The 11,979-nt window shown below is 38.8% G+C and overlaps 1 protein-coding gene across 1 annotated transcript; it reads left to right on the forward strand.

The window, feature by feature from the left end:
- Positions 1 to 1,149: 1,149 nt before the first annotated feature.
- cdk7 (cyclin-dependent kinase 7) lies at positions 1,150 to 8,909 on the forward strand. The gene is made up of 12 exons (XM_044025654.1): positions 1,150 to 1,277; positions 1,498 to 1,557; positions 1,640 to 1,673; positions 1,978 to 2,045; positions 2,292 to 2,360; positions 3,787 to 3,897; positions 4,667 to 4,785; positions 5,027 to 5,126; positions 5,225 to 5,311; positions 5,406 to 5,555; positions 6,282 to 6,420; positions 8,195 to 8,909. Exons 1-12 carry the CDS (start codon positions 1,212 to 1,214, stop codon positions 8,221 to 8,223), a joined length of 1,032 nt encoding a protein of 343 aa, XP_043881589.1. The 5' UTR covers positions 1,150 to 1,211; the 3' UTR covers positions 8,224 to 8,909.
- Positions 8,910 to 11,979: the final 3,070 nt, after the last annotated feature.

Raw genomic sequence — 11,979 nt, forward strand, 5'->3', positions numbered from 1 at the left:
AAAAATACAAAAAGAAATACAAAAAAATATAAGAGGCAAACTGTGGGCCTGAACAGTATAGTTTCATCATTAACATATTTTTATTTTACATAATTGTTTTTATTTAGTATTGTTTATAAAGAATGACGTCATATGACATATGAAAATGATAGCTATATTATACTGAATAATTATTCATTTGTAGTGATTCTAATTCTAATATATATTATATAATTTTACTGTATATGTTTTAAAGTTCCTGCACTATGCTAAATATGCTTTATGAGAGGGAAAACACACACAAATATACAGTCTGACACCTGTGGAACGCAGGTAATAGAATAAAATAGAATAGAATAGAACAGAAAATTGATGAATGAAAGTATTGCATTGTTGTAAAGCAGCACATTTACTATTCAATTAATTTTTTTATTATGATTTATGTATTATTAATTATATATTATTTTATTTTTTTTAGTGACATGCATAGACTGACTTTTGAGAGACTTTGTGGAATAGCATGCCTTGACATGAAAACATCCACCTGGAAATTTAAGTTGTTAGTTATATGGTTTTTTTTTTTATGATTTCTTTGTTGTGTTACAATATATTTGTTCAAGTTTACAGTTTTTTTTTTAGAATAAATGTTTTTACAATGTCAAGCTTTGAAAACTGCTCGATCTCTGTTGTGTGTCTGACAGTAAGTTAAATTAGTACTTTTTGGTCTGTTGTGTTTATATAGTTGGTCAAAATGAAAAATGTTTTGGTTTCATCAGATGTGCTGAATAAAGGGATATAAGATACTCTATATTGCACATTATTCTTATAGTTTTAGTATAGTATTTGGGGAAAAAAAGCAGCCTAAATGCTCTGTGTTCTAAGGGTTAATGCACACTACACTTTGATGTATCGTGTAATGGATGTTCAGGAATATTTTTATTTCACTATTGTCTCTGAGGTGAAAGAGTCATGGATAAAACTGCTTTCATAGATTTGTAAATACAGTTTAAAAGCGTTTGTGTTAACAGTGACAGACAATGGTGGACGGTTTCCAGAACTGTGTCTGTAAACTGTACTAACAACTCCACTGCTGCTGCTGCTATTATGACATGTACCGGCAGGTGGCGGTGTTAGTCTGAAAAAAAACTCCTTTGACCCGGAAAAAGTCGCCGCGGACCTTTAACTGGGCAGGAAGTGTGTGTTTTAATGAAGTGACAGTTGCTGCTGCTGCCATGGCGCTCGATGTGAAGTCCAGAGCCAAACGATATGAGAAACTGGATTTCCTCGGAGAGGGTCAGGTAGGCAGAGAATCGAGTCCGTGGTTTGTGTCATTATTTTGTCGGTCACTCCGCAGCAGGTTATTGTGGACACCGTGATGCTAAGCTAACAGTTGTTAGCAGGCTGTCAGTGTGTCAACAAAGCCCGGCAGGTCCACGCTGTGTGTCCATAGCAGCAGTGTCTTCCGTGCTGTGTTTTTAGTCTCACTGTTTTCTCTCTGTGTGTGTTTCTCTTCTCCAGTTTGCCACTGTCTACAAAGCCAGGGACAAGACGAACGACACTATAGTCGCTATTAAAAAGGTACAAGGACGTCAACTTCAGGCTGAACCTCTTGTTAGCTTTTGTTAGCTGTGCTCATGTTTAATCTGTGCTTTTCTTGCAGATTAAAGTTGGCCACAGAACTGAGGCTAAAGATGGTGGGTGCTACACTTATTTAATGTTTGTTTTGTTATATGTTGATGGTCAGAGGAAGCTTCTTGAAACTTTCCAGCCTAACGTTTCATAAAAAGGTTCTCGAGGCTTCATGTGCTCACAAACCCCCCTGCTGGTCAAACACTGCTTCACAGCCAGATGTACAGTATTGTGGTTAAATTGATCAAATTAACCACACATCACAATCATCGCTACTCCTGAGCTCAATATTTTCTCAGGTGGTACTTGGTATAAAACGTTTGAGAACTACTGCATTGTGTTAAGATACATATATATATTGGTTCCCAGGTATAAATAGGACAGCTCTGAGAGAGATCAAGCTGCTGCAGGAGCTTCATCATTCAAATATCATTGGGGTAAGTAAACATTCAGTCTGTCAGCATTTGTTTTAACCTTATATAGGCATATGCAGTTTATTAGTTGTGAGGTTATGATGAATGGACGGATAGGATGCACCAATGCCACTTTTTTCTCACAGTGTTAATGAGTACCAATATGAGCATTCAATAAGCGGTGAGGGTGAAACTATTAAATTTCTCTCTTGGATATTTTTTTAACTGACTTTATTGATTGAACTGAGTTAACGTGTGTTTGTGTGTTAGCTCCTGGACGCCTTTGGACACAAATCTAACATCAGTCTTGTGTTTGACTTCATGGAAACAGATCTAGAGGTGAGACGGTCTATTTTTGTTTTATATTTTGAAAACACTGATTGACATGTTATGGACCAAACAGCCATGTAATTAATTGAGAAAATAATTGACTAGTCAGTATATTCAATAACCAATAACAATAATAATTCAATAATTAAAATCCCTGATAATTAGGCTTCAGGAGTTCCATTCTGCATGGTCTGTTTCAGGGTACATGTTGAACTGAACAGAGCCATTGTTGACGTCAGCAACATCTGCTTTGCTGCTGAAACATTTCAGAGATTCAGAGATTAGAGTTCAGAGTTATCTTTATTATCCCTGTGGAGCAGTTTGTTGTTATGTGGACACCCATTGAATAATTATAACGCTGTTTCATGTATCAGCCCACTAATTATCATGGGTTTTCTCTCAGAATAATTAATATGTTGTTTCCTGGGACTTTAAATAGCCTGAACAACTAACACTAATTGTGTTTTCTAATTAACAGGCCTGATTAAGGAAATTGTAAACATACTGAGAAATAACCTGATTTTCCTTTAATTCTATTCAACAGAATAATATTCTAAAATTATACTATAATTCCTTTCCATATAGACAAGAATCATTCATTGGAGCTTTATAGATTGGCGAATCATAAGCTGTTGAATCATGCTTTGCAGATGTTTGTGTGTCTGGTATATGACTGTGACTCTGTATGAAGATTTACTCATTCATTCATGGTAATGAATGAAGTAAATTAAGTTGCATTTCACTGCTGGGCCATTACATCTAGAGCTCAGCGGCAGATCGTTTTAGATTTAATCAAACAGATCTGCATCTTAAAAGTATGTGGCATCTATAATTTTAACACTGTCAGTGATAATTATCAGGTGAGTGAATACGAGCACTCTTAATACAAGCAGGATAGTGACGGTGCAGTGTGATTGTTTCCATTGGACCAGTAAGTGGTTCACCAAGGTCACTAAGGCTTTTATGATTTATTCCACCACCTCCTCTGGATTGTTTTAGCATACAAGGCTCCAGATGGGCGCCCGCCACTGAATTGCAGAAAACAAAAGATAACCATGCTTTGAAAAGAATCAATATCACTCTGCTCTTGCCTCTCACGGGCAGCAGATAGGAGGAGGAGAAATATGATGCTCATCTTATTACTGGTGCTGAAAGCCTATTTAAGGCCACATGTTTGGATATGGATGCATTAATTGTCACTAATGTGTAGAGGGATACTGAGAGAGCTGGTGGAAAAATTTTTAGGTTTTTAGTCTGAGCTGTGCTGTTGTGTCCACTTCTACACCAAGATTTATCCCAGTCTTCTTAAATCCTCTCATCTTTAATTTCATTTTGAATGTGTGGTTAAGAGCCTTGTAAAAACGTGAAGCTATGGGCAGAGATTATTGGTTATCTGTTGTCTGGTTTTACTTAAGCCTCTGTTTTGTTTTCTAAGGTGATCATCAAAGACACCAGCCTGGTCCTCACTCCAGCCAACATCAAGGCCTACATCCTCATGACTTTACAGGGATTAGAGTATATGCACCTGCACTGGGTCCTTCACAGGGTAAGGGAGCTCTTAAATTTGGTTTATACGTCAGAAATAATGTCCCCTTCGCCAGTGTGTTGGGTGTAAGGGCAACAAAAGTTGTTGTGGCGCTGTGTTGCATACCTCTGAATTTTCATATATACTGTGTGTATATATAAGACCAGAGAGACAATTACTGTACATGCAGGGTTCACATGGGTCCTTGATATCTTTGAAAGTTTGTAAATTGCCCTAAATAGACATGGGTCATTGAAAATGGTTGAATTTCATGCATGAAGGAAGTTGAGTTCACATTTAGATAAATGTCTTACTTGGTCCTTGAATTTGAGGGAATTGGTCCTAGAAAGTCCTTGAACTTGATGTCAACCAAGGTGTGGGAACCCTGTACGTGGGTCTGGATTCTTGAAGGGGAGGTTTTAATCGCATAATTAACTTAGTAACAAAGAGAAGTTACAAAAAAGCTTTATTAAACTCTGTTTGAAACACAGAAGCTTTCCACATCTATCAGACTTCTTTTTTACTACTCTAATGCAGCATATTTGATAAACAAGGTGTGAAAACAAAACTTAAGTGTCTAAATAAAAGAAGTATGCAATGTCTGAAAAAGTCCTGTTTATCCAGACTATTACAGTTCAGAGCATTTTGACACATATTGTGTACAGACTATCTCTCTGGCTGCTCGTGTCAGAGAGCACCTCAGTGCCTTGTGCGAGTACAAAGAAGGCTCCAGACTTCATGCACACACACTCATGTCATTAAAGTATGTTTTTGCTTCTTGTTATATCAGGATCTGAAGCCCAATAATCTGCTGTTGGATGGAAACGGGGTGTTGAAGTTGGCTGATTTTGGTTTAGCCAAATCCTTTGGCAGCCCCAACAGAGTCTACACCCACCAAGTCGTTACCAGGTCTGTGATGTCACAAAGAATTACACTCCTCCTGTTCTGCACTCGCAGCTCAGCTGAATCACAGACTTCAGGAGGAGAGTGGGGAGATTGTTTAGTGAGGACATGTGACAGTTTGCATTCTACTAAGGAGACCACTGAGTAACAGTGGCGTTTATAAGTGTTTTACCCTTTTAATTGAGTCTAGCGTCTTGCTCTATTACGGTTTAATTGGCTGACAGCTGTTATGCTCTCTGTCTTGTAGGTGGTACCGCTCTCCTGAGCTCCTGTTTGGTGCGAGGATGTACGGAGTGGGAGTCGACATGTGGGCAGTGGGATGCATCCTGGCTGAGTTACTGCTTCGGGTACACAAACCTCACTTCAAAGAGCTATTCATCCAGTAACAATGGAAATAGTTTTTTTTATATCAATGCTAATGTGTGTATGTTTCCCTACGCTGTAGATACCATTCCTTGCTGGAGACTCAGATCTTGACCAACTGACTAAGATCTTTGAGGCCCTTGGGACGGCAACAGAAGAGACGTGGCCTGTTGGTTTCTATTTTTGATGTCTTAATTGTATTTGCTTTAGTCAAATGGTTGAAATTCTTTTTTATGCACTTGTTTTGTTAAATGTCTCCGCAGGGAATGAGTAGTCTGCCAGATTATGTGTCTTTCAAAATCTTTCCCGGGACACCTTTGGAACATATATTCAGTGCAGCGGGGGACGACTTACTAGAGCTCCTACAGGGCCTCTTCACCTTTAACCCGTCAACGAGAACTACAGCTACACAGGTGATGAGCACGCTAAAGAGCCGTTCACATGCTGTGTGAACAAAAGGTTGTTTTGACACAAAGCAAAAGCACTTTTAACAGCTCTTTTGATACTTGGGCCAACTAAGTAGGTCAAACCGGTCTTTGTCCAGTCTGAAATGAGCGTTGAACTTCCATCAACCAGACAAAGCACTTGATGATGGCGTGGTTGCTCCAGATTTGGCAGGTTTTTCTCCCCAACAACACATTGAAGAGCAAAACTGGGATGAGGGAAAATCAGTGCTGGTAATCTAATGTTTGTTTTTAAAAACATTTCTGGAGCTGCAGCAAATCCCAGCTTATTTTCTCGATTGAGAGTAAATTTCAGAAAATGTGGAAAAAATTTTCAGTCTTTCCCAAGCCTGGAAATAATGACGTTCTCAAATGTCTTGTTTTGTCCATATGTGTTATTTATTTGTTAAATAGAGCAAAGAAACCAGAAAATATTCAAACTGATAATGAAAATAGTAATTTAGTAATCAAAGCCAAGACCAGTGTCTTGGCATCTTCATGCTTTTAAAGTGCTAATCGATGCTGCATGTGAACAACCCCTAAAGCAAGAGAAGACCTAACATGGACTATGTGAATTATTTATATTGTTGTTTTCTATAGGTCTTTGTATTTTTGAATCAAGTTGTTGATATTGCTAAGATACAATAGTACATCTGCAGTAATGACACACTTAAACCTAAATTTTTTCCTCTGCAGGCTCTGAAAATGAAGTACTTCAGTAATCGGCCTGGTCCCACTCCTGGGCCTCTGCTCCCTCGACCCAACTGCTCAGCTGAGGCTCTGAGGGAGAAGGAAACTATTGGGCTTAAGAGGAAAATAGAAGGACTGGAGACAAGTAAGGAACACACACACAATCCAAGCTCGTATTTCGCTTTGATTTGATTTACTTGACGTAATAAAAAGTATATAAACACAGTATAGCACTGTGTCACTAGTATTTTAAGATGTTGAGGATAAACACACAGCAGTTCCAGCTTTTCTCTTGAAGAAGACAAGATAGCGACACATGATACAGAAGAAAAAGCTAGCACAATGTACATCATCATACATAATTCACATATACTGTAATATTTAGTGCCTACCATACAAGCCTGTGGAGACAGTGTTATGATCTGGAGTTGCATCAGTCAGTTATGTTACATGCCCAAAAATGAGGTCAGCTCATGATGTAAATATAATGAAAGACCAGCATTTTCTGGAGTCGACTGAGAATCTTTGGGATGTGCTGTAGAAGAATGCACAAAAAATTGCTTCTACAAGTTAAATTGTCAAGTATTTAGTGTGACCCACCATTCACAACCCTGGAGTGGAACCCTAATTAATGTTTCTGGTAAAACCTGTGTATTTCATGTTGACAAATAAAAGTCACTGACAGTTTGCTGATATACAGTGTTGTAATGTAACAAAGTACTCTGTTACTGTACTTAAGCACAACATTCACATAATTTATAGTTTAATTTTATTCCACTACATTTCCCCTAACTATCTTAATGCTTGCTTTAGCTGCTTTACGCGACTGTTTTGCCATTCACAACCATTCACATTCACTTCGCACAGCCATCAGGAGCAAAGTGGGGTTAAGTGTCTTGCCCAAGAGCACATATAATATATAGACTAGTGGAGCTGGGAGTCAAACCCACAACCTTCCAGTTGAAAGACAACATGCTCTACCACTGAGCTATAGTCACTCAATTTTAACTCCTCCCTTCTACTTTTAGTTTAAGTTTAGTAAATGTCATATACTAAGACTTTTACTCAAGTTATATCATAAAAGGTGTCATTTAACTTCTACCAAAGCCATTTTCTGGTTAGATACTTGTGCTTTTACTCAAGCATCCCTTTTAGGTACTTTATACAAGACTGCTAATATACAAGCTTTCAGTCACATCATTCGTTCATTCTCAGAGTGTATTTGCTATTTATAAAATATCTATTCTACCTCTCTGACATTGGTTTGCCCAAAGTGAAATAAAGCTGGGAGTGAGTATTATAGTATAAAGGTTAAATTGTGGTTTGAACACAGAGAGAGAAAGTGTCTGAACAAATGTTTGAGACCAGTTTTAAAAGGACTAGACATTTCAGAAGGTCTTGGTCAGGCCAAAGTCATGTGTTGAAAGTTTGTGGATTTCGGTAGTCAGTAAATTGTTCATGTGTTCGGCAGCCGAGCTCCATAAATCTGGAACACCACTGAACTGAACCTACCAATTCAGAGGGTGTTGGCTGCACATTTAACTGCAGTGAAATCCTCCGAACACACGTGTTGAGCGCGGTGGATTGTGGGAGGGCATGTCTTTTTAATAAGGGAGGACTTTTCTGTTAAAACAGAGGTTCAAAGCTTTTCCCCGTCTAATCGTAATGTTTGAGAAATAACTTGGCCGACTCTACGCTTCGTGCTGCAGGATATTACAGGGTGAATTTCCAAACACTTGCAGTAGATGGAAACTTTAGTGGTTCGCAGACTGTTCATTATAGGCTTGTTTTACTTGCATATGTCATGTAGATGCAGTATCTGGCTCTATTGTCCTAAACATAGACTAAGTATAAAGTGAATGTTGCCATTTTTAGTCTCCTCCTTCTGTTTCTGACGACGGTGTTTGTTTTCTTTTCAGCCGTGATGAAGAAGAAGCTAATTTTCTGACCAGGGTGGTGTCTGATAAAGCTTCCACACAATCTGTGGCTCCTCTCGCCACACCACTCAGGATTGTCCACTGGAAAAGAAATGTCCAAAACCGGCACAGAAAGACAAAAAAAAAAACGGCACAGATGTGGTGGACTTCAGGACATTTTAAAGGTTACTACAGCTGTTATGTGAGTGGGATACAGCACTCTAATTATCCGAGGTGCTGCTGTGTGCAGCAGTACAACAGAGACTGTGACTGTGACTGGTTCAGGTCATTCTTCGCTGATGCCCAAACTGTGGGAACCTCCATGTCTTATTTATGTGACTGAGAACAACCAAACTAGGGTTACTTACTAGAGTTATTTCATGTAGATGTATTTTTATTTTTTGTACGCAAGGCCAATAAATTGTGCATAAGCATATTTGTTTATTACTTTTGTGTTGCCATAATTACGTTAAATAGAAAATGTGGCTTTATGTTAATGAATTTGTGAGGAGTATGTACAATTTAGTTAAGATTATGATTTAATGAAGAGGTGTGTGTGTGGACAGAAATATACTCTTAGTTTATTTACTCAGCGTGGGAGTGAGAGTCGATGAGTCACCTGTCTGTCTGATGAGACATAACTCTGCCTCCAGGGAGACTCCGAGCCTGACAGTATGTCACGCAACAGTGTGCCATTAAACATCTTCCCTCCCTTGTCCTTTCTCTTCAGTTTTACTGTGATCTAATGCAGTCTGACACGACTGAGGCCTCATGGACTAGTAAGACCGTCTGTTGCCCTTTTGCTTTTCTGCTGTCAGACAGGAGCATATCACTGCTGGGAAAGTCAGCCCTCGTATTAACTTGAATTGATTACTTATTCTGCAGCAACAGCCACAGGGACGTTTGTATTATTTTAAGTGCCTCCTACTATAACTAATTTTATAATCAATTAATCAATTTGCATGTTTTTGAGAATTAAAACAAGTTTTCAGGTTTTTCAGCTTCTTAAATGTGAATCTTTTGTAGTTTATTTGCTCCATATAACAAAAAGTAATTAAAGGTGAATCGTTTTTTTGTTTGTGGACAAAACAAGACATCTGAGAACATCATTTTCAACATTTTATGGGCTGAACAAGTACTCAATTAATCGAGAAAATAATGGACAGATTAATCAATAATGTAAATAATCGTTAGTTGTAACCCTAGTTGCATCCATTCTTACTAAGCACCCAAAGCCTGGGAGCTGCTGAGATGACTGAAATTGCTGCAGCTCCACTGGATTAACAGATTAAATTAAGAAAAACGTTGAGATGTTAAAACGTTAGATTACCAGGACCGATTTCCCCTCAGCCCACTTTTGTTGTTCAACATTATCTGACGATTAACTGAGAAAATAATCGTAGGTTTCAACCCTAATTGAAACTGCTTAAATTTCTCATGGGCTCTATTAGATGAATTTTACAAACGTGGAACTATGCATCTTCTCATGGAAACTAACACTTGTTTCAACTTGTTTCAGCATACACACTTGTGTAGCTGCGTTACATCACTAAGGGCCCCAGACCAGACACTGCTTGTAGAAGCACATCTAAGGCATTCACCTTTGACCTAAATGCTTTTAGCTCTTCTGACCTCTAACCCCTCCATACTGCACATCTTAATTCAAACACTTGGAGCAAACTGAGTAATGCCCGCACAAAACTGATTCACGAAGCAGCTGCCTGCTCCTGGGACCCAAGGCCATGTTTCCCTGCTACACAAATAAGCTTAGGGCGCGAACTCCAACTATAAAGCTATGGGATTTTTCTTTATCGGACACCTTACGACAATTTTTGCCAGAACAACTTGGTATCAGATGTGGGAGATCCCTCGAGTGACCGCCATGAATTTGAAGTTTGAAGGGGTGGAGTGGCTCAGTGGTTAAGACCCTACCTTGTGTACCAAAGACATCATGGTCGCAAGTTCGATTCCACCCCTGGCTAAGTGTACTTGATTCCATTGTAAGTCGCTTTGGATAAAAGCGTCTGCTAAATGACATGTAATGTAATGTAAAAGTTGTGTCCTGTTTTGTTCAAACAGAGGCCACACTATTTATAAATGACCACAGTACAACACTGAGCGGCGACACAATGGTGGTGGTGGGTGACGGAGTCATGTGACAGGTTTCGTTCATAGCAGTACAGTCAGAGAGAGTTACAGTGGCAGCACTATCAGCTCGAGGTCACATGAACGCTACTGCACTGGCCAGTGAAGCCACACAACATGAGAGCAAAGTGACACTTACTCGTATTGTGCGTCATATTTGGGAAGATTTGGATACTGCAGTGGGACAAAGATTCCTGTTTTACTGCTTTTCAAATGATGGGGATGATATAAAGGTTACATTTATGAGTAAAGTGACATTGAATTAGGTCTAGGTGATTGATAATAAAGAGCTCATAGTGTTTCATGGACATTCTTATTCGTCTCTCAGGGTTCTCTTTTACTGATGGGATTCTGGAAAAGCACAACTCAGGCTTGTCTACTTAGTGTAACTAATGGAGCAGCAACTGTCTGGTATTTTGATTAAAAAAAAAAAACCTCAGGAGAAACTAATTGTTGAAGCGTTTGCCTCTCTAATCACCCGCAGATGTCTCCTCCTACATTGGACGTCACCCAAACCCCCAGCAGTTCACTCTTGGCAGACTGATGTGATGTCATTCCTCATGCTAGAAAAATTCTTACTAAAAGGGTTGATTTTTTCTCACTCAAGGTCTCCCTACAAGATTTAAAAAAAAAAAAAAAAAAACATTCCGAGAACCTTTTTTCATTTATTATCCACCACTTATCTTGTTTGACGTTGGTGGGGAGCTGGAGCCAACGTACCCTGCAGTAAATTCTCATTTCCTAGTTTAATTCAAGTTCATTATCACCACAATTGGTGCTTCACATTGAATAAAAAAGTGCAAATTAACACTTGAGACACTTTTACTGTGATTTTATTGCCCTCTAAGGTAAAAAAAACAAACAAAACAAGAGTGGTGTTATGGAGATAACCAATGATGGAACCTCTAGAGTCAGTGATGAGTTAAATTGAAAGATTTTATTGACAGCAGCTCAGATCCGACATCTGAACTGTAAGGCATCATCGCAGATTCTCGCGAGCATCGTGCCAGATACGTCTGATACATACAGTTAGTAAGCCTTGAGATAGTTTGTGTCTTATCTTAAGTTCGTGTTTATGTTGTACACCAGCTCTGGTTATAAGAATACAGGGTTCTAACTATGTTATAATTTGTGGGCGTTGGTGTTCATGGCTACTGTGATCTAATCATGCCAAGGGTCACCTGAACTGTTCATAAAATCAATAACCAAACATCAATCAACAGGACGAGTTAACCGAAAAATAGAGAGAGACTAAAGTAATTAAACGTAAAGTTGGTTTTAGATTAGAATTTTCTCTCACAAGTAGCAATGTAAAGACAGCTAAAAAAACCATGAGATTTCCAAAGCTGATTCAAGCCACATACACATACAAAAAAAATCAAGCTAGATACAACTTGGATATGCTTAAAAATCTGATTTGGGCTGTTTGTGTAAACAAGGCCTGAAAATCAGAATTGAATCGGAAGTGAGCGATGTGATTTACAGTGTGGATGTAGCCTGGGTCACATGAGAGCGTGTGTGTGGGAGATATCTCATATGTGTCGCTTTTTCGCGGTAATGTGAACGTCGCCTGTCTTTGTGTTAGGCTTTTTTTTTACCCCATGGTGATGTGCAGTGGGAGGAGAGACAGGGAGGAAGAAAGG

Source organism: Solea senegalensis, linkage group LG5 (assembly GCF_019176455.1).
Source record: "Solea senegalensis isolate Sse05_10M linkage group LG5, IFAPA_SoseM_1, whole genome shotgun sequence".
Classification (NCBI taxonomy): Eukaryota; Metazoa; Chordata; class Actinopteri; order Pleuronectiformes; family Soleidae; genus Solea; species Solea senegalensis.